Source organism: Amphiprion ocellaris, chromosome 1 (genome assembly GCF_022539595.1).
Source record: "Amphiprion ocellaris isolate individual 3 ecotype Okinawa chromosome 1, ASM2253959v1, whole genome shotgun sequence".
In the NCBI taxonomy this organism is placed as follows: Eukaryota; Metazoa; Chordata; class Actinopteri; family Pomacentridae; genus Amphiprion; species Amphiprion ocellaris.
Window position 1 is genome coordinate 3201132 of NC_072766.1, and position 23472 is coordinate 3224603.

At 38.1% G+C, this 23472-nt stretch overlaps 2 protein-coding genes and 1 long non-coding RNA gene across 6 annotated transcripts in view; 1 reads left to right on the plus strand and 2 right to left on the minus strand.

Annotated features, from left to right (window-relative positions):
* Window positions 1-679: 679 nt before the first annotated feature.
* dtwd1 (DTW domain containing 1) lies at window positions 680-5643 on the minus strand. Of its 3 annotated transcripts, none has more exons than XM_023265986.2 (5): window positions 5554-5643; window positions 2857-3167; window positions 2534-2671; window positions 1320-1599; window positions 680-1180 (listed from the first exon to the last, which is right to left on the minus strand). In XM_023265986.2, exons 2-5 carry the CDS (start codon window positions 3112-3114, stop codon window positions 951-953), a joined length of 906 nt encoding a protein of 301 aa, XP_023121754.2. In that variant the 5' UTR covers window positions 3115-3167; window positions 5554-5643; the 3' UTR covers window positions 680-950. The 3 variants fall into 3 exon arrangements, with proteins under 3 accessions (XP_023121754.2, XP_023121753.2, XP_035802192.2); XM_023265985.2 differs by lacking the exon at window positions 5554-5643 and adding an exon at window positions 5370-5529; XM_035946299.2 differs by lacking the exon at window positions 5554-5643 and adding an exon at window positions 5342-5529.
* The window catches only part of LOC129349619 (uncharacterized), a 46754-nt gene continuing 28905 nt past the window's right edge, over window positions 5624-23472 (plus strand). Inside the window, exons 1-3 of one of the 2 annotated variants that reach the window (XR_008602683.1) lie at window positions 5624-5679; window positions 9270-9396; window positions 11867-12534. This is a non-coding gene — a long non-coding RNA (uncharacterized LOC129349619). Of the gene's footprint in view, window positions 5680-9269; window positions 9397-11866; window positions 12535-23472 lie in introns of those variants that run through there. The other variant, XR_008602684.1, reaches the window with a different exon arrangement.
* Window positions 14031-20082, minus strand: fgf7 (fibroblast growth factor 7). Its single transcript, XM_023265989.3, has 4 exons — window positions 19810-20082; window positions 18781-19405; window positions 15169-15275; window positions 14031-14986 (listed from the first exon to the last, which is right to left on the minus strand). Exons 2-4 carry the CDS (start codon window positions 19064-19066, stop codon window positions 14771-14773), a joined length of 609 nt encoding a protein of 202 aa, XP_023121757.1. The 5' UTR covers window positions 19067-19405; window positions 19810-20082; the 3' UTR covers window positions 14031-14770.

A 23472-nucleotide genomic window follows, 5' to 3' on the forward strand; every position in this document is an offset into this window, starting at 1 on the left:
AAATATTTTCAAAAAATGAGTAAAAATCTTCCAAAAAAAAATCAACAATTACATATATATATATATATATATATATATATATATATATATATATATATATATATATATATATATATATATATATATATATATATATATATATTAGTAAAACTTTAAGAACATTCAGAAAAAAATCAACCAAAATCCAGCAAATTTCGCTGGATTTTGGTTGATTTTTATGTGAACATTCTTAAAGAAAATATTACAAGTTTTACTGATATATATGGAATCACTTTAGATATTTTTAGGATTTTTTTGGAAGATTTTTACTCATTTTTTGAAAATATTTACAAGAATTTTCTTCCCAAATTTGAGGGATTTTTTAAAAAACAAAACTTTTAAGGGAAGTTTTGAAGGAATTATTCTAGTTTTCTTCCTGAAGGTTTTGCAAATTTTCAGAAATTTGGGGAATCTTTTTACTGATTTTTTAAAAAAATGTTTTCAGACAAGGAAACAATATTTTTTGGTCCCCGTAATTGAGGACAACCGGAGGCTTAATCATAGGAAAATCATAGCTTAAGTAGGAAGAGAAAACAGAGATTTCCCTGCAGAAATTGATGCGTTCTACTTCTTTTCAGAATCATTCAACCTTTTGAGTTCAAGTTCAAAACTACAGTTTTTTTTGTTAAGTCACTGTGTGTCACTTTGCAGACAACTTTATTCCATTTTTATGCTATGATCCAATTATTGTTGCAAATGCAGGCTTTTCATTGTACTTATTCATTCGTTCAACATTTTGACCTTTTTTTTTGGTTTTATTGCATATTCTTATACAAACTGATGTCACAGTATCTTAAAAGAAAAAACTTAGCCACAAAATTAAAAAAAAAACAAAACTGGACATCACACTCAAATGTTAGGCTTACAAATGAATCTGATCTTTCTCTCAGTTCAGTCTCTTGCGGCTGATTTCAGCATTTTCCAGCAGAAGTCTTAGCTTTGTTGATAACTGTGTGCAGGTAGGAGTAGAAGAAGAGCAGGTTGTCGTATTCTCCACTGTACTCCTGAGCGAGGCAATTCTCGTGGAAGTCCTTCAGGAAATAATAAATAGCCTCGATGGTAGCTAGGTAGGTGTCCGGTTTGCCCTTCTGACGGCGCCAGAAACATGTTTTTCTCATCTGCAGCTCTACCTGGAGCAAATCTGTGGGAGAACACGTGTCAGGAAGCACACGAGAACAGAGTGAGATCATGTTTAACTACACTGGGGGTGATGTAAAGCTACTCCTAATAATCACCACAAGTCTTTGAAAAGCTGCACAAATGCACTCTTTCATGATTACCCTGTAGCCTCTCGTCTGTGCTGATCTTGTTGGTCTGGTTCCATGTGCTGTCAATGAAGACCACCTTCTGTAGGGGATACACCCTTGACTCTGAGCTCTTTGCTTCATCTGGGCTTCCTGACTCCAAGTTCTCTGTGGGACCTTGAACCTCCTCGCTTTTCCTCCTCTTTACGCAGGGTTCATCGGAGGAGTCATGTGACCTGCTGCTGCTCCTGTCATGTAAACGCTGCATCATGTGTTGAACTGAAACAGCTCCTGGACCCGGGAACACCAGCACTACCTGGAGAGAGAGGGAGCAGAGCGAAACACAATCTCATCAGCAAAGTCTCAAGTACAACAATCTGATTTTCTAACATATGTTGTTTCTACCGTGCAGTGATTTTTATAAACTTAGGAAGCCGTGAAACAGAGGTAAACAGTTTGACAGAAGACAAACCTAAAAATCCGAAAACACAAGAGCATTCGGTCGAGTAAAATGGATGGGAAAGCAAGAGGAAAAAATGAGTTTTAAACTGTCAAATACAATAAACATACATGCTGTGTAAACTAAAACCACTGGAATTCTGCAAGTCAAGTGGAATTACAGAATCTGATTATCTGATATAAACAGTGTGATCAAATTTAAACCTAACAAGCACTGAATCTGAAAATGCAGCTACTCAATGTTTATCAATATTTAAAGGTTCTATGATTTTTCACTATGAAATTGTAAAAAATCGAAAATTAGCTACACAAAAATACATAATGCGTGAATTTAGTGGGTATTTACAGCATGAAAACAAGACTAAAATGCAGCCGCAGGTGGGAGAAAAAATATGAAGATAGACTAAAGGAAAAACAATTTATCAATCAGCTGATAAAAAGAAAGTAATTAGCAACTACTTGGATAAAAAAAAAATCCACTTTTGATTTGAAACAAAATACACTAAATATTCACTAGTTTAATTTAATAAATAAAGGGAGGATTTGCTGCTTTTTTATATTGTATATTAGTAAATTGTATATCTTTGGATGAAACAAGACTTTTGGAGCTGCTACTTTTGATTTCTAACAGGTAGTTTGTGCTTCCGCTTGCCTTTTTTGATTTTTAAAGCCCCATGGCACTTTGTCCTTCATTCAATGCTTTCTTTGCCCTCATTTCTTACAGATTTCTACTATATCGATCTAGTAAAGGTAAAAAAAAAGCCAAAAAATGGCAACTGGCCACAACTAACCTTGTCCTTTTCATACTCGGGGATACAGGGGTACGTATAAATGGTGACATCACCGGGTGCGAGAATCTTGGCGTGGATGGCGGTGCTCTTGCCATCTGTCTCATTGGGATGTTTGATGATGTCTATCTTCACGGGAAGCTGAGCACAACGTGAAATATGTAGAGTCACATCCAGAAGACAGTTTCAGTTAAACCACACCCAAAAAAATTCTGACATCTCACATCGAAGACATAACATTTTCCACCACAATAAGGCACAGCTGTGAAAATTACTCCACTGCTCTGGTAAAAGAACAATCAAGGCAGCCCTAACCTCCCACTGACCTTTAATGAGGGGATTTCTTGCAGGCTGACACCCACTAATGCGCAGCATGTGTAGCAGAAGAACATCCTTGATCCTCCACATTTAGAGCACTTCAACCTGCCCCTGTGCTGCGCTTCCTCCAGCACCGCATGTGACGCCAATTTTAGACCTTGGAGAGGCTGCTTGGCGAGCTCATGAGCATCCGATGAATCACTGGAGACTGTTGTTTTGTTACGGCAACCAGGATGGAGACGCTGGTCCTGGTCCAGACTACTCATGCTTGCTCTTTAGATGTTGACAGATTCCGAATATGTTGGGCAGACATTCAAAGCTGAGGACGAAACAAATGAGACAAAAATGAAAAGACATAAATATCCAACATTTGCATAACTTTAGAATTAAGTGGCGCAATAATGTGGAAAAACCATTTATCGAGCTGGTAGGTATTCCAAAGGTCAGAGGAAGGTTTTTTCAGACAAATGACTGGAACTAAGCTGGCTGATATTGGGATAGATAGATAGATAGATAGACAGACAGATGGACAGACAGATTAAACCTTTACTGATCCGACAGCAGGGAAATTTTCTGTGTTACAGCAGCAAATAATATAACATTAACATTGTGATGAGACTGGATCATGAGTAGGATTTTAGTTTATGACCGAGCCTGAATGCTGTCCTGTTATAAAGTTTCACATGAGTTAAATCACAAACAAAATCTAGTTTCATGTTACAAGCTTTCTGTTACAGGACTCGTCAATCAGAAAAGAGGCTGTCATGTAATTTGATTTTCACCTAGCCAATACAATCAGTCTACATACAGATAGGTAACAAATTAAAGGAAGATTATGAACACTTGACCTCAACAGTGAGGGAATCTACTGCCTCTGTTTTACTGCTGGCCTCGTTTGGGTCCCAGCAAATCAACACAAAGTTGTCCTGATAGATGAGAACCTGTGACGAAAAACGTCTATCCTGATGGAAGAGTTCTCTTCCAGGATAGAACCATCATCTTCATGGTTTAAAAGACCATGAAGATGTTGTTAATCATATTATATATCCTTCACAGTCACCAGATCTCAAACCAACTGAACACCGAAGTGAGTTTTTGGACCAGCTCTCTCTAAGACCATTATCAGAACACCAAATAAGGGAATATCTTTTGGAAGAATGCTGCTTCATCCTTGTAGTACAGTTCCAGAGAGTTGGAGAATCAATGCCAAAGTGCATTGATGCTGTTCTCATCAAACACTTCATGTTGTTTTATCACCCATCTGTATGAACGATTCGCCAATTTGAGGATTGTAAGACTCTTATTTCTTGGAATTTAATTTTAACTTTATTGCTTTTTTCATACACATTATATTTTGAAATTGTATTCCTATTGGCTTTTCTTGTAGTTTTTTTGTTTGCCAGGAATAAATTCCACTATAATCATCAGTGATGCAATTCGCTGCCCTTATTTGACTGTTCTTTAGAGTGAACTCCTCTTGAAAGTCTTTCTGCTCCTATTCACAGTGAGTGATTAATGATCTCTTCTGGCAGCACATTATTCATTCCTAGTGCTAGTATGAAAGCATCAACACTCAGGCTCAAAATACTGTCACATTATGAGCAGAGACAAGGCGCCAAACATATGTTAAGTGTTTTTCAACCATTTTAAGAGACAGCAGTGCTAAAAAAAAAAAAAAAAAAAAAAAAAACAGGATATAGGGCTAATGGTTACAGCTTTGTTGAAGTCTGACACTAAGCGGGGAGCACTGAAAGGGACAGAAAGAGACTAAACAGAAGGTCAGGAGGGCTGGTTCTGTCCTGGACTGTTCCCTGGACTCCATAGAGGAGGTGGGTGAGAGGAGGATGTTGTCAAAGCTCACATCCATCATGGACAATCCCTCTCACCCACTGCATGACACTGTGGGGTCTTTAAGCAGCTCCTTCAGCAGCAGACTGAGACATCCACCCTGCAAGAAGGAGCGCTATCACAGGTCCTTCATTCCATCTGCTATAAGACTTTACAACATCAGCATCACTGGCTGATGCTAACATAAACTGGACTATATCATATCATCTTAAACCGTGGTATAATCTGCATAACAATCCCTTGCACTGCTGGCATTTTCTGCACTTTTACAGTTACATTTATTCCACAAGCCACTTTTATGCTGATGTCACTTCTAGTGTAGTAATACTGTATTTATTCATTTTTCATTCTTCTATATATTGTACATATTATTGTTATTATAATTACTATCTTTACTGTACACATGGTTAGTGCTGCTCTGAAAGGTTTTTTCTGCTGTCACACTAGAAATTTCCCCTGACGTGGGGAGTAATAAAGGACTATCTTATCTTAACTTGAAGTGAACACCAGCATTAGTAACTGGATATAAAGTGAGCAAGACCCAGCTATATACAATTTAGTAGCTAGCACGATAGAGAACATGTAGTTAACAACGTATATGTCTTTGTTTTCCTTTCTAGCTCTGACAGCAGGCTACAAACTCACATCTGCCCCATCTTTAACACTACCTCACCTCCCAGTGAAGCTAGCTTCTGTTAGCTTATCCTTAGCATGCACGGCTACCAACGTAAGCAGACATAATAATCATAAACACTACTTAAGGTAGGTAACAGAAAAGATCCCACAGAGACAGACGGCTGCGTGTTTACAGCTCAGTTAAATCCACTAGCTCACAATCGTCACACAAACGTGCCTACCAGTGTTTGCTAAATGATGTGCACCGGCGTCTTCTTCTACGCCGGAAGTGCTGCTCCGTGTTCAGTTAGCCGTTGCTAAGCAGCGAACGTGTCGAGGAGGACAGAAGAAGAACTGCACCGAAGAAGGTACTCGGACACAAATATTGTTAATTAAATACAAGAAAACTGCCAACTGTCAGGTAGTATTCATAATTTAAGCGGAGAAACATGTGTTAGCCAGTCAAATAAGCAACCACGTTAAAGCTAGGTTGAAATATTGACTCAAAATAGCTAATGATAGTGTTCAAAGCGTCTGAAACTGGTTTCTCAGGACCCTTGTTTATCGTGACAGATTCAGATTCAGATTCACTTTATTGTCATTGCAACAAGTGCAACGAAAGGTAAGGTGCAGGCCATACAGTGCAAAATACAAAAAATATATAAAAGCTTTGTAATAATAAAAACAAAAACACAAAAAGACAAGATGGTGACATTACCGTGACAGCGCCACCTACTGAAGTACATGGTCGCGAAATTGCGCAACTTCTATTGTTTAAAGTTTTATTCCACCTAAAATACTACTGTGTGTTCAATTTGGTGTAGTTTTAAATCCATATTTTACCCCAAATACTAATTTCTGTTTCTTTTCAACCAAGTGTGTGTAGTTTTAAAGGTGTATTCCAGCTGAAATACTAATTTCCATCCAAATACCTTTAATTTTAACGGTTTATTTCACCCAAATACCACAACTTATAGTTTGAGAGGTTTATTCCACTCAAAACACCACTTTCTGCCAAATTAGATATACTTATAGATGTCCATTCCACCTAAAATACTACTTTCTGGTCAAGTATATAGTTTTAAAGGTTTATTCCACTCAAATGGTTCAAGATTTGAAGGTTTACTCCACCTAAAATACTACAGTGTGTTCAACTTGGTGTACTTTTAAATTAATTAAAAAATATTTCACACAAAATACTATTTCTGTTAAACTATGTAAAGTTTTACAGATTAACTTAACCTAAAATACAGCTTTTCAACCGTGTGTGTAGTTTTAAAGGCTTATTTCATTTTAAAGCCTTATTCCAGCTAAAATACTACTTTCCATCCAAGTACTTTTAGTTTTAAAGACACAACTTATTGTTTGAAAGGTTTATTCCACTCAAAACACCGCTTTCTGTCAAATTAGATATAGGTATAAATGTGAATCCCATACTACTTTCTGGTCAAGTATATATCACTTTAAACATTTATTCTACCTAAAATACTGCCCTGCAATTTAACTTGGTAGCCAAGAGTGCACAAGGACAACTCTGAGGGAACAAAATGAAACAATAAGAAGCAGCAGCCACCTCCAATTTAAAAACTTTTGAGTGTGGAACATGTCACTTCTGCAATTGTTGTTATTCATGCATCAACATGTCTACATCAATTTATGGTGAAAATGTTCTTATTTATTTAAAAGAAATCAAAAATTTCCGGCAGAGGTGTACTATGAAATAACTTTGACATAGCCAGCTTTAAGTCTGACACTGCCCCATACAGAAGGATACATTAAATCGGATTAGTTTTTGGTCAAATGGAACTGAAAATATTTTATTGATTACATGTTCTCTGTGATAGATATTAGCAGACCAATCTAATCACTAATCTGTGTTATATTAGCTGCAATACTGGCAGTGTAAAACTGACATCAGCATGTTTTTAGGAAATTGAGTAACGGGCATCCCAAGTTTGGGCGCATAATAAAAATGCTGCAATAAGAAGGCTTTATATATATATATATATATATATATATATATATATATATATATATATATATATATATATATATATATATATATATATATATATATATATGAATAAGTTACAACTGTGCAACATTGAATTGAGTTGTGAATAACTGACATCCTGGTCCTGTTCCATCATTTTAAAGTATGTGCAATAATGGTAAAATCCTGTTAATTTGTAGTGTCTACAATTAGTGATGTTGTTATGCAGTATTGATTGTCAAATTTTGTGATACCGGGCTTGTAAGGTTTAGTCAGAGAAAACCAAGTGTTGATATTTGAAAAAATCTATTATTTACCATTTAACTCTTTAAGATCTACCATTGTGCAGGTCCGCCAGGTCATATTCTTACATTTTTACATACTGTAGTACATTTCTTTGGAGTATTTTTTTTAACTTTACATTTGCTTTACATTAATATAACCCATATATCCCAAGTTTTAATAATATGTATTAACTTGTGTCTTTACTACTACAATAAATTGCTTAAAAGTGCAATAAACCTAAAACAATAAAAATCATTTTTTGTTTTTTTCACATATATATTTCAAAATACAGAAATTGCATAGCTGTATCCCTCAGATTTTATAAATGTAAAAATGTTGCACAATATCCCGTGGTCTCGTTTATAAAGGTTTTTGTTATGTGTGCTTCATTGTGTGTTTTTACAAACCTATCACTGCAATGAAAAGTGCTCTGAGACCTGGTGAATGTGTGAAATGTTAGTCTAACTCCCCAGATTTTATATGCAAAAAGAATGATCGATCTGTCTTATCTGGCTTCAAATCCACCACCAGTTAAAAATGACTATCCAGTCATAGTGCAGGTGCTACGCTGGGCTCTATAGGGTTAACAGGTGTTACAATGACCTAGTTTTGTCTATTTTTTGCAATGTGCTTTGTGTAGTCTAACATCCTGCAGGTCTGAATTTAGATTTTATTGTAGGCTGGATCCAGAACTCTGTCCTGGTCTCTGCTTTTTCGTTATTCAAATATCATTAATAGAAATGAATACTAATGTCACATAAAATTGTAATTAAGTTGAATTATAATGATTTGCTTTCATGCTACTACAATGAATATTCCTAGAATGCTCTACAAACTGTTGTTTAGGATGGTGCTTTTAAGTGAGGAAGCATTCACAAAATGCAAGTTTCACAGCAATATGGACAAAAGATTATTTCAGGGAAAACTAACGCAGATCAATGTTTTACATGAGTTTTCCCTGAAAGATCATTATTTCAGGGAAACCTAGTGTAAAATATTAATGTGCATTTGTCTTCTTCATAACCAGATGTGCTTGGTATGATGTGAAACAGATCGTTTTATGTCAGATTTCAAAGATACCTGAGCTGTCACACTTTTTATGAAACAGACAATTGCATGCAGACTTCCATGGCAAACAGATGTGTATCGAGGGAGAACATTCATTGTCTGCTATATTAGATTCCAAACAATAAGAAATCTGCCAAATGTGTACTGCGTTGCCAGGCTGGTTTGAGAATCGTGGCAGGAAAGCACGATTTATAAATATTAGTCATATTCACACAAGGCTTACCTTACCCTGCATATTAAAAACAGCTTGAGGTTCCATAGAAGGGATTTTTTTGCTCTGTAGGCTCAGCATTGCCTTCATCATTAAATTATGACTTAGCTAGACACAACGTCAGTCCATCTACCAAAAAGAAATCATAGATTGACTGGTCCTGACATGTCTTATCGTTAATATTCATTCATGTTCTCTCGTTTTCTGTTTAGTTTTACACTGAGAATTGTGAAAACAAACTGTTTCAGGAATGTTTGTCCTACTCTTGATGGCAGTCCAGATTAGATTTGAAGAAAACTGTTAGTGATACATTATTTTCCCCTGTATTCTGTGTTGCTCCCAACTCAAAATACAGACAAATGAAAGCATAAAAATCAAATATGTGCTATGTGATCCTGCAGGTCTTTCCAGGCAGCTCAACCCAAGCAGTCAATACAGCGTTTTACCTACCGTTCCCTGCATCAGATGAACAGCTGGCTGACAGCTTTAGGCGATATCTCGTGACCCTGGTGACCTTCTGGATCTCAGGTAACCATGCACTGATGATACATACCTACAATTCCTTCATACTTGACGTACTGTGAGTTTCTGAGCGGTTAGATGCAGTATTTTTCAGAGTAGAAGCGAGGTTGGCTCGTTACAGCAGCTGGTTGGAGATGAGTGCAAAGAGGAGAAACCTCACTCATGGTGAGAGAAAAGCTCAAAATGCTTCCACTAACACATACATTACCAGTGCACTTTTGCATTTATTGAAGATCATTTTGCTTGGATGAATATAAAACCAAGCTCAAACCTACTAAACAAGCATAACATATTCATGAAAATCCATGTAAATGAAACAACTTTAGTTTTGCAAACCATCCTTCTGTTTTTACTTAACTCAATACTTTTTAAAATACTACAAAAGAGAAGAAAACCTCATTCCATTCAGATATTTCCAGATGCAGTAAAGACCAATCACAAAAGGCATTTTCTAGATAGATAGATAGATACTTTATTAATTCCACGGGAAATTCATGTGTTCAGCAGCTTACATACAACAACAGAAATAACAAACAGACAAGACAGGCAGCTTTGTAACATTAATGTTAAAGGTTAGTATATACTCTGAAAAACGTGCTGCACAATACTATAAAGATTTTAAAATCTATAGAAATAGTAAATGTATTAAAGGTCAATATACAGTAATGTTTTCTCACCTTTTTTCTAGTGGTTTTGAAATAGTTTTGGTTTATTTGCATAGGTTTTGAGCCTCCCCCTTTTGATTGATCTAACGGAAACAAAATTTTCTTTATGCTAATTAAATCTGTGAAGAATTATTTGTTTAAAAAAAAAAAAATCAATTTCTTACATGTCTTTCCAACAACAATAAGCTGTTTTCCAACTCCTCAAACTGCCCATGTAGAGGTAGAAGAAGACTGTGCTATAGGGTTGTAGAGATTTCTAATTCTCAAAACAGATATTTGCAAGAAATCTCCCAAGATTTAAGAAATAGCTCCTCTGTTTGTTAGACAGATAGGCAATCCAAGAAGCCAACGTTAGCTGCACAAGTTCATTTTGTGGTGATATTTGAAGCATAACATATACAGCATTTTACAGCCATGCATGTATCCATTTAATTAAAGTATAGGCTCTTTATCTTGTTTCAGTTCAAATGATAAAATAATTACAATATTGATTAGAGCTTGCAAGTTAATCCACAGCAATGTTGTAAGCAGAAGTTTGTTTGTTGTGTCAGTTAATTGTCTTCTCTCACTTATCCCACTGTTACAATTGTCTTTGTCCTTTTAAAAGTATTTCTTTGGGGCATTTAATGACAGCGTTACTAGAGAAAGACAGGGAATGGCACACGGCAAATAGTCCAGCTGGCGAGGACTTGAACTGAGCGTTTTCTCTGCATCGTAACCACTCGGCCATCAGGTCACCTCGTCTGTCCTTTCTGACTGGAACTACTACACTTAGTAATCCCTGTGAAGGGCTATAAACATGGAGGAGTAACGTTAATGCAGACACTTTTATGACAGGTCAGAGTTGTATTTCTTTACCTAGTATAAAGACATGTATGACTCATTTCAGATGTTAAAAACGTGACCCTTGAGATCACATTACACTTGAATGAGAGTAATTAACCACTTTTGCAAGAATTTAGAGGGTGTCAGGAGGAAAGCTGTTGCCAAACTTCTATAGATCTAAAACTACAATCTACAGATCCTATATATACATGAGCATGATGACAGGTCACTCATGTCCTCTGTTTCCTTATAAGATTTTTGTTAATTAATCACTCATCTCATATGAGGCACTTGATGTCAGCCATGGCAGTACTCGGTTGAAGCAAATGTCCGTGTGGCAAAACCAAGAAATGATCTTCTGTTTGAAAACTTTAGGGGATGTCGTTCCTTTTCCTGGAACTTTGCTGCCAGGACTTGAATCCACTAACCTTTGAAATCTGCAACAGGTGATACAATCTGAACCATTTGTAATGTTCATGCTTAAAACTGCGGTCTGTATATCTGCATTGGTCAACTAATTGTGTAGAATTAGGGAAATGAGTGTTATATACTCATGTCGTGTTATAATACGGTGTTTGAGGTTTTTGTTTTATTTGCTGGTGGTCCACAATAGTTTCCTTATGCATCACACTGAAATACCAGAGCCAGTAGACGTTTCGTACTCATGTTTTGTGGTGCAATTAGTAGTGACTGAAGAAGTCAGTGGTCTTAAACATCTTCGGTGATCATAAACATCTTCTTTTAATCACAGCTTATCATCTCTCAGTGTTGATTTAATCCACTGCAAGTGAAAATGTGATTCAGCAGTGAGCTGTTGGAGGTCCTGACCCTCTTTCACAATGATCTGGAGTTCTGGGGGTTCCGTGCTAAGGGCTGCAAACACAGAATTCCCCAGGTTGCATAACACCAGATTTCCTCTGGGGAAATGAAGGTTTACAGCCCTGAAATGTATCAAGTTCAGCTGCGTGTTCCCTCTCCCCATCCAGGCCTCCCCTTTCTATCCGCTGCCCCAAGACCACCTCTCCACATCGCAGGGGACTCCCCAGCCTCGGTCCCTGTTGGTCTTCACTCTGTCATCCTCCTCTTTCCTGTGACTCTCTGCCGTTCACAGCCAGTGTCAGACCTTCCTGTAGACGTACCCCTCGTCTGCACATGTAGCTTGTAATATGGGACACGTGGTTTTCTGTGTTTGTGCTTCCACAGAACTACTCTGAAGCATTGCAATGGGTAGTGAATCATTGTCATAGATTTGTTGTTTATCCCAGGAAGTTCATCAAACTGCATGGTTGTTTTTTAGCTGCGTTTTTGACCAAAGAAATACAGAACTGTTGGCTTGTGGATAAAAACATTACTCTGAACTGTCCAGAATTGTGGACTTCAGTGTTGTTAACATATAAATCTGACCTTCAATCATGACTATGTCTCATAAGAAAGTAACCATATGTAATTATTAATAATGCAAAAATAAAACCATTTAGACACACTGGTTAAAAAATTCTGCTTTCATATTTTGAATGACTGTATATCAGGGAAATCATTTTTACTGTAAAGTAACTCAGTGTCATTGCTGGCAAGAGTTTAGTCGGTTGTCATGTTTTATACTATTTGAAAAGTCGCTTTTTTTTAAAGAATAAAATGATTTGTGATTTCAGGAGCATTTTATTAAACAATATCTGTAAATCTTGGAAGGCCTTGTAAGTTGTAACAATTTATGCGTCTGGCGTGCCTGTGTTGCGTCTTCGCTCTTGGAAGTCTGTAGCTTCACGTCTGTGACAGTTCTCTCTCATTCTCATTGGCTTCGGCTTCTCCTCGTCCTGCTGGGAATACACAGCCTTGAGTCTGAAATGTGTTTACATTATGAGCATGTTACAAATTATCTGCTAAGACTAACTTTGCGTGACTTGGCAGAAGCCTTCACCTTGCTCAGATGTTGTTTGGGTCAAACGTATTTCAGAGGTTTGCTCTCTCAATTTGACTGTCTTTATCTGACAGGGGTTCTCCAAGCCAGATGTGAACCCGGGCGAAAGGTAAAGCTCACGCTCTGTGTCAGTGTGCGTTTGTGGGCCCGCGCTCACGTGTTTATATGCATGAACGTATGTTTTAGGCATCCTGCCAGTATGTCTGCGATATTCTTCTGCGCTGCCAAGACTCCACTTTTAATCAATACTGTATAAACTCAGTGGGAATTAATGCAGCATTTGACCATGTCATGTAGTTTTCTCTTCCATCATAAATTAATAGATATATCCTCAAGCTGTATTACATCTCAACCTCCTTTATCAGGTTGAGTGATCTTATATTATGGGCCAGGGAGTGTCCGAGGACACTAAAGTTTTCCCAAATGTTTCTTTGCAGTGTGTATTTAATCTTAAAGACAACATCCATGTATCTTATTATCTTGTCATTAAATCAGCTAAGCAGTGGAATGGACTTCTTAATATCTCCAGAGAACTGCAGTGATATCTAAGCTTGAAGCGCTGCAGTTACTTCACGTGTAATACGATTCTGTACAGGAGCATGAGACTAATAAGATCAAAATCACAGCAAATAGCAGATCAGACATTTTGAACTTAAAACAACTTGAGATTATAGTTATTCAAAAACCTGTGCTGGAATATTAAGGCCAACTTTGTTATTGATGAGAAATATAATAAAGAAAGAAGCTAGCATTTATTGAGGAGTTGAGGATGTGTTGACTTTTGTCATAAACAGGTTGCCGTGAGTTTATTTTGGGATCTTATATACCCCCTAGTGGACAAATACCCATGAATATAGTGTGTGCTGCTGTCAGTGAACCAGGTAGAACACTTTATAAGGAACAGGGACACTTTCACGTATGACACATCTGTTTTATATAAAGAAAACAAATATCTTACAACCATAAATGACAATGTACTGTAATGTTATAGCCAGTACTGTAAAACTGCAGTGATACCATGCAGTGAGAGTTGACCGTTCAGATTGAAAAGGCTATTTGATCATTTGTGGTAAAAAAATAAATGGATCTCCTGGCATTTATTTCTGCCTTTTTCGTGTTTAGTGAAAATGCCTCAACAGAATCTGAAGCAAATTTCTGTACAAATAAATATATGACCCTTTAGTGTTCAGGATTATTCACGCTTCTACAAAGAGACTGCATAGCATACACACTTATTATGTTGTTCACTTTGTCTTTTAATCTGTATATCTTTTCAGCAGCAGCAGAACATTTTAGCATTTTCAAAATCACACCTTAATAATGTGGAGAGAGTCAGTGAGCAGCTACAGTGCATCTGACCAGAGTCTGGTTTTCAATGCAGGAAGGACAGATCAAAACAGGTCATTCACAAATAGATTGTCCTAGGCCTAGTTTTATTTACTGAACACGGCATTGCCATTCATTGTGCTTCTGTTTAGTGTGCTCTGAGCACTTTGTACCGCTGAGAAAGACAAGTCCAGCTTGCTTCAGCACATCTTGGTCAAGCCAAATCTCTGTTCTGGACCTCTCTGTTGATCACTCAGGCCTCCTCATCTGGCTGGTTGTAGATCATCTTTGGAAAAGAATACAGTCCCGACTGTGTGTAGTACATGGCTTATAATAAAACATTTAATTGTATTATAACGAAATATAGTATTTATGTCAAAAGAACAATTACATTGAGTACCTCTAGTGGTATTTCCATATTTTCTCGTGTCAACATCTGATTTGCAGATGTTGGGGATAGTTTCATGTGCCCATCTGATATTGTTTTCTGCTATGAGAATGGCAACATATTATAAAATATTACTCAACTAATCTACAGTTTGAGGAGAGTGGAGTGTGATGTTGGTAATGCGTTTATATGTGTCTGATAACATATAGAATATGTGACTGAAATCATACATAATTTATAACTAAGTCCTTTGCGTTTTCAGTCCACTCTCCTCTCCTCCTCCCTGCATTTCATAGGGATGAAGTGAGATGCTACATGCTCCCTCCTGGTCTTCTTCCCTCGCATTGGCCGTCCCTTCTGAGACAGGGCTATGAACATTTCTTTGCCATTTTTAGTCCACTTTGCAGAGGAGTATGCATTGAAGTAGTTTTCTAGGAAAACCTCCTTGAAGTTGCAGTTTTCATTGTAGATCCTCTGTAATGGAAATACATCAAAGCATTAAAACAATGCAGTTTGCAGTTGCCAACATTTGTCTTTATTGTCGGTTCTTGGCCTTGTGATTCAAATAGATGTTTTGGAATGGTTGTTTTATGTCTGCTTGATTATGGATTAGCTAATAACAGTGTATGACTATTCTCACTGAGGAAAAATATTACCTTGCCTTGCAGCTGTCCACCTTTGTTCATAGAGATATAATACTGGCTCTTCACACCTTTGATCGCCAGTATTCCCCCCTCAGACACTGTCCTGATCTCCAGAATGCCTGGCAGAGAGTCAGACAGTTAGGAAAATGAGACATATTATAGAACAGATAAGATAGTGTCAACATCCAGCCTTCACTCTAACTCCGCAGTGCACTCAACATTCATCTTCATTAACAAACGAGATGGAAGTTCCTGTGATTAATCAGACTGTGGTCTCTTTGGCTTTACTCAAGGCTTGTTAACTGGCCTGGGTGGCCATTACACAAACCACAACCTATGCCATTGCACATATGGGAGACAGATTAGGCCTCTGTCTCTTGGGATTGAGAAAACTACCTCCTTGCATGTGCTTTGCACGCTACGTTTTAGGCCTGCTCTTCAAATCTGTGGGAGGGTAAAGGCACTTATGCTCAACTATTTTGGTTTCTGATTTTCAAAAATTATTTTATCATGCAACTTGAGATCAAATCATACGACTGACTTTATGTCTGGCAGTGATACGATGCCGAAATGCACAATTCACACCTTTGTACTGAAGTACAGTGAATGTGATGTGTTAAGAATTGGTGCTTTAGTTGAGAGAAAAAAACTGAACGCAATGTTCCGTGTTAAAATTCTGAAATTATGTATGTATTTAAACATACAAATGCAGATGTAAACATAAATATTACTTGGTCTCCAAAAAATCAATCTTATATACACAATACTTGCAATCATTACAGTGAGGTGTTGGAAGGGAATGAGCTGATTACTTAAGAACAACAGTGGATTTTACTTTATCATTTAATCCAACAGATGCACAGATCATTATTTATTAGTCCTTAAATCCACACAGTTCTACTTCAATAAATCATAGACAAGCTGTTAGATATATATTGTTTATTTACTTCTTCTGAGTGAAAGTATGGTCATGGTGTTATATTTATGGTGAATCATGTAGCAGTAAAGCTTCACTGATTTTAAAGGACACCAACAAGGTCCAGATGCTCAATTTTTAGCTAATATAAAAACCATGTTGTTAATTTTTACATATTGCAGAAATTCTTTCATTTGACAGGCTGAGAAAAAAAAGGAAGAAGTCCATTAAAGCTTTTCAGACTGACATTGAGCATGCTGCACTTTAGTGTTTGCTAGATCACAAACAGATGGCAGTCTCCCAATCTTGGAATGTTGTTTGTGCTCTGTTTGCACTTGATATTTGACTTAATATCACTGACCTTTGACTGTCGGCTCGTATTCATTTAACCCTATTCTTCTGATTCCCCATTCGATTTATCATGATAAAAGGTGGTTTTAAAGTTTAAATTATCACTGTCTGAGCTACATCTTAATTTGTTGCTCATATATTGGTGGGAACTGAAGATACAAGCGCTTGTTTGGCTGCTGTACTGTGGGAGTGTTATCCCCATAATATTACAGCTACAGTTGTTTGATGTACTGTGGAAAGATGAAACACATTTCCACACACACATGTTTTTAACATCTTGTCTCTGATGTGGAAAGCCTCTCAAGGCCAGATTAAACAGATTTGTTGTCTAAACTAACTTGCGGGTAATCTCTAATTCTACTTTCTCTGAGCAGTGTTAGTATTCAGTGTTTACACGATGCAGACAGTCTTTCAGTAATCGAACATTATTGCTAAAATCGGGATTAATAGTGACTGCTTCACACTGAATACCTTGTTATTACAGAGCTGACGTGTAGCAAATACACTCAAATAACTTTTCACTTTATCTTCAAATACAGTTTGACATTCACAAAATTACGCACTGTTTAATATTGAGTATCGATTTCAGGAAGAATCTCAATTATTTGTATTATTATTTGTGACTTTATGGAGAACTACAGCAGGTGAAAACAAACTTCTTTCTTCATATCACTATGTTTCAGTTCCCTGCTTTACAGCTGCTTTTGTTTAAGAGTTTTTGATTTCCTACTTGTTGTTTATCTGCTCTTTACTTTGGCTTAACACAACTTTTTAGTCACATTGTCACATTTTGGCCAAACTGAAATTAGGTTATGCTATTATCTTTCACTCAGACACGGACCTACATGTGTTTGTGATTATTATGCACTATTACTGACTATCCCTGTTTTCCTATAATTGTTTGTTTTTGAGGATTTGTTTACACATTCAGTCCAAAATGGTACTGGAAACTAGCAATACCCCTGACCAGAACCCACATGTATTTTTTTTAGAAACATATATTCAGCAAAACAGTTTTATACTTTGACTCCCAATATCAACATTAGATTTTAGTTTGCTCTACTTTTGAGATTCAAAAGTTTAAAAAGGAAAAAATAAACAAGCATAATAAAGTCAGAAAACACTTGTGGTTAAAGACATGAGTTCACTGGAAGTAAGACTATATTTTCGTTTCAGAGGCACATGGAATGTGGAAGCCAAAAATAAGGCAGCCCCAAGTTTCTCATTCTGGTTTCTTCTTTTCTGCTTGCTCTTTTCGTTAAACTACAAAAACTTTTTTCTTTTGCAATCAGCTTTTAAGAACTTCTTGGTCACTGCAATCAAAAAATATGACTCAGTAATTTATTACATGTACATCTGCATCAGGCTGGTCTCATCAAAGGATTATTGCTTGAATTTGTGTGTGCCTTTAGCGTGCGATTGTCAGCCACATATGGGTGTATCAATTTTTCTGTCTTTCACTGCCAATTGTTGCACAAGCATCTTTTCCACGAGGCATCTCTCTCTTTCATGCCAACATTCCAGCTACAGCCGCACTGTCAGATAGGAGGAAATGATAACTACTTAAAATGTCCTCACCATGACAGAAACTTCTAGTATCTGAAAACACTAACTTTGAAAAATGTTGGCCCCAGAGCAATCATTTGAGCAATTTACTGAAATTACAGTTATGGCTAGCAAATAAAATGTGCCATTCATCTGTTAATTTGCATTCATCTTTCGATATGTTTTGCTTTCTGTTGTATAAAACAGTAATTTTGGACTCCAAACAATGGATGGGTGTCTCTGTGACTAACCACAGGTTCATCAGAAGGTGAATATCATTTTTTTTTTTTTTTTTTTAAAGAATATTCTTGCCAGTTCTTTGTCCCAGTGTCTCATTCTGGCACTGCTGGTTTGTGGGGGAGTAAATCAGGCTGAACAAATGTGAGCTTGTTCTGATGTGAGTCTGGGGTCACAGGGGCCTGGCACTCATAAGTCTCCAACACCCCTCAGTTTACTTCATTACAGCTTGTGTTTAAACGGTGTTGTAGTTTAACAAGCCAAAGACCCACCTGCTTCATTTTACTTCTGTCACTTTGGCTGCAGTAACGGAGACACATGACTCATTAACACTGTGATTACACTGTGGAGAACTCTGTGCAATAACACACCCCATGTGCTTCTGTCGCCTTGACAAGCTAAAGGTTCTCCACTGACTCTCACAAGTGACCTCAAACATTTCATATTCAAGGACAAGTTCACACCCTGGTTCAAGTTAATGCATGCTTGGAACATACATTCTGGCAAATTAGTGGTATTTATGTTATGCACAGTAGCGTGTAATGAACCTTGTATGCAAAAAGTGCTATCCTTACTGTGGCAGTTGGTGGGATCCTGAGTCCCGTTGATGTTTCCGGAGTCATCAATAGTTAGGAACCACTGCGTGCGGCTGAACAGCTGTCGGATGCGCACATCTCCTCCCTCCATGTAGTCATAGTTCCTGGTGTGACGCTCGTGTTTGGAGCAGTTCATGATGGCGGCAAGTTGCTCTGGAGTGCAGTCACTGTAGACCACACACACACTGCCGAACAGGAAGATTGTGTGCAGGTAGAGTCCCGAGAACAGATTTTGAAGGTTCCATGTCAGCATCCATTTGCGCATTATAATACAATGCAGTGGGGATCAATGAACAACATACTGAAATGCGAGATAGAGATCTGCGCGCTGTCCCTCAGCCCAACGACCCCCTGACCCCTGACTTGTGACCTCCGGGTCCTTTTTCCTGCAGCAGGGATTCCTAGTGGGATGTTGAGACAGGGCGGTTGTGGGGGAGACCTTATGAAGCTGTGTGGAGTCGGCTGGAGAGAAGTCTCACAATGAAGACGGGCAACAGTATCATCAGATGATGTCCCTCTTTAGTCCTCAGAGACGGTACACATCGATTGCTCCATCCTTTTGAGACCATAATCCGACAAGAGACATCAATCTTGCAGATTTTAACTGTAAAAAATGAAATCTGTTTGAATTCAGTGAATTGATTTACTTGAAGGAACACTTCCAAGTTAAAAACAATCAGTGATTGCAGGGATTAGCCCAGTTCTACACTGGAGCTCCCATAAATTCTCTTTCTCATTCAACTTTCTAGTAGCTTCTGGTTTCCTGTGTTTACACAAATATGTATCACGCATTTCCTCGCAGTAAATCAAAATTTGGTTGGTACACACTGACAGACATATGTCTCCCTGTCAAGGACCCAAAACAATGAAATATTGCATCAATGCTGTTGGATTACTTCACAAATCTATGATCTGTAACCTCCTCTGTATTTACACACACACACACACTTTTAAACAAACAAAATATGCTTCTTTTCTTGTTAAAAAATCTGGAGTTTAATGACTTACATGTGCTCTGAGTGATGACAGGAGTTGTCAGAGGTGTGTTCCCTTTCAGCAAGAGTTTTAATTAGAAGATTCTCAAGGTCTAAAGCTGTAGCCTCAGTTGTCAACCAAGCCCAGTAATGCAGCAAAGCTAAGCAAGAGCTGGGAGCTTCTGTGAATTCCCATGTATGTTTCCCTGATTCTGGCAGGCTGACTCTGTGCATCTTCCACTGTCGCTGTGCACTCTGCTTAGATAAATGCCTCCTGCTGACCTCACTTGAGAGCAATTAGATCCCAACCAGTCAGCTGTCCCTGGCTGAGATGCAATGGAGAAACACCCTCTGCCTGCCTCTCACTGTCACTCACCTACCAGACATGAGAGGGAGCTATAAACTCTTGGAATACCAGGCTCTCCTTGGTATGCACTCCAAAGTACTTTAAGAACATTTGCATGCACACTCACTGTTGCAGAACTTACGACAACCTCTTTGCCTTTTCCAAAAAACATCCTGCACTTAAATAGGTGTGTGCTGTGTGTGTTACAGATCTCACACTGACTCGCTTTTACTTTATTGATGGTTAAGATATCTGCTCTAATGACAAAACATTAAAGAATCTCTTTCATATCATTTTAAATGTCTCAATTAATTAGTGGTTTTACTTCACTGCACTGAATCATGGGTAAGGATTTATTGACTCAAGTAAAAAACTTCAAAGAAGCTCTTCAGTTCTCTTTCTTATTGAGCGAAATAGTGGGAAGCAATAAGTTATGGCTGGCAGGTATCCATCCAAGGAGAGAAAAACAGAAGACATAACTGCTCAGAAGTAGTCATTTCGGTGTCAGGGGTCATGCACTCTTTCACTTTTCGTGTTTGTATTTAAAGTCACAATTTATTACCTTACATACCTGGCCTTTCCTTGGACTCACCACTTCAAAAGTTTATATGGGCCCTAATGACGCGCCCCCCTGGGGAGGTCAGGGCTGCAATGCCTGAGAGAGAGGGACTTCTGGCTGCAGCAGGTCTCCTTCTCATCTCTAAACTGGTGGTCGTAAAGACCTGATCTATTAGGTGTCACTGTGGCCTGTTCATCTGTCCCTTCTATCACCTCAGAGACGGTTCACACTCCGGTCTTTTTACTGCATAGTCCGAGGAAACACCACTTAGCAAATCACTACAACCACCATATTACAAATACTAGGAAACTAGACAGCAAAATTACAGTTAAATTTTTACCTTTAAGAAGTTTTTTAATGTTAACAGAAACAGAACAGACAGTAGTCAGGCCTTAAAGCAAGTTGCAAGTGAGCTGTATTGTTTTAAACAATGTGTGATGCCATGGCTGGGTTATAGTGCCACGCTATTTGGGTTACAGGTGAAGGGAAGATCCCTGGAGCACTGACCCCTTGGCTTTGAAATGTCCCTTCTTTGGTGGGGAAGGAGCTGGAGCTAGTAGTCCTAACACAGGACAATGAGCAAAACCAAGCAGTTGTCGTTGGTCTCAACTTAATGCACAGCTCCAACTCAGGAGCCAAACTTCTGGAAAGGGCCTGAACTCTGTCCTTTTCCAAACCAACCTAAAAAAGAGGCATGGGAGAGAGTTGGGGATACATAGAGTCAACCAGCTCACTGCTGCTGTGCTGGTGGTTTAGGGTGAGAAAGTTTTGGGGAGATGGTGTGGAGAAGACAATATCTATCTTTTGACCACAAATCAGATCAGTGATGTAGTTAGTAAGCCCCACAGTCACGAGGTGCAATGTTGCAGGTGAAGAACATTTCTTTCAGATAAACTTGTGCCCTTGGTAAAGAGGTTATATTATCTTCCAGTCTTCTTTATCAGTAAGACTAGGTGTGAACCCTTAACTTAGTGGTCTGTATTTTCTGGCCCTGAACTCCACCTGAAGGAGTAAAATCACAGATACAAGGTATCCACAGACACAATCCAGAAACTGGGCTATCTCAAGGGACTCGGACTAGAACTGCTGCTCTTTCATTTTAAAAAGACACCAGCTGATCAGGATGTTTCCCTCTGAAAGTAGTGATGTTATGGAGTGTAGAACATTCTTGGGAACATCTGAAGAAGGACATTGTAGATTATTCCTTCAGCCTGCCACCACGACCCGGACTTATGCGTGACAGAAAATGGAAGGGGCGATGGGATTCTCTGCAACTCCACCATTTCCTTTTCAGTGAGTATCTGCATGTGTCACCATTCCAGGGAGTAACCTCACAGGAAAAGGTCACTTCCAGTACGATCCGATATCCACATGCTGACCATTTCATAGTATTTGGTATGAGGTCGGGTTATTGGAGGAATGACGGGTATGTATCTCTAGATAAGCAGTTGTTCAACCCGTGACCCTTGTTGTCACTTTTGGTTGGATCAGTGGGATCAAGGAAGATGATGTCTCAGGGGTCTGGACGTGTAATGACATCGCTGCTGCAACTGAAAACCAATACATAGAAACGTAATTGTGTAAATTTATCTATCTGAAAAGTCTAACAGCATCTTTGAATGCACATCTTAAAAAGTTTTTTGCAGCAGTTAAATGTACCTTTTTGAAAAGTTTTTAATTAAAGTTCACAGGTCAAGTGTGGCATCATTGACCTTACATGATGAGGAAATGGGAAACGAGGAAGTTGAAGACTTGACAGACTTCAGGTTTTCTTTAGCATATCAGATTTCTCTTCTCCCACTTTGTTCTTCAAAGATGTATGGGCTTACCTATGTGACCTTTGCTTTGACGTAAAACATGCCATTCCTTTTTGTGCTATGAACGAAAAATGTATCTTTGTTACCAGAACTGTTTTCCGAAGTATTCATTGCTGATGTGATCATTTGTTTTGCTTGTCAAGTTTCTCTTAATGTCATGTTCCGTCCGATCCAATGGGGCTCTGATACTGTAAGATGATCCACCGAAAAACTTACTCTCATTTATATCAGATTTTAAATCACTCCTTAAAGCACATCTGGAAACACTGTACTTTTAGCTGTCTTCTGTTTCTTGCTTTTTCATTTGTTTCTTTTTGTTTTATTACTAGTATTTTTTGGTGTAATAGTGAAACTGAAATGATTACTTTTTACTACCAGTAATTGTAGTCATGTAAGCAGTAGCTGTGGTGTTACTGTAATGAAAGTGAAATGAAATCGTCAGAGCAGTGTCGGAATGATAGCATTATAAGCTCCTTCAGTGGGCTGTTAGCATGTCTGGAAGCTGAGACTTGAAAGCTATGTGTTAATTGACACCTCATGGATAGTGTCCATACTGTGATCAGAAAATATTTGTACATACATCTTGTGTTTATGTGTGTGTGTGTGTGCATGCATCTGTGTGCTTGCATACATGTATGTGTGTGTGAGTACACACAGTTTTATAGGCTAAACGACTGCCTGTTGCCATTCAGGGATCAAAGGCCCGGCACTGTCTGGAGTTTACAGTAGCTTAGGAAGTGCAGTGGCCGTGAGGCAGGCACTCTAGTCCTGCGTGAGTGAGTCTTTTTAAATGTCAGCGACTGAACGCCTCGCTCCCATCTGTCTGCCTCGCTTCTTTCTTTCCTTCTTTCTTTCTTTCTTTCTTTCTTTCTTTCTTTCTTTCTTTCTTTCTGAGAGATCAGCATTTAAAATCTCAATTGATTCCTATTGTTCAATGTTATGTTGAAGCCAACAAGAGACTCTGCGAGGGCTTAA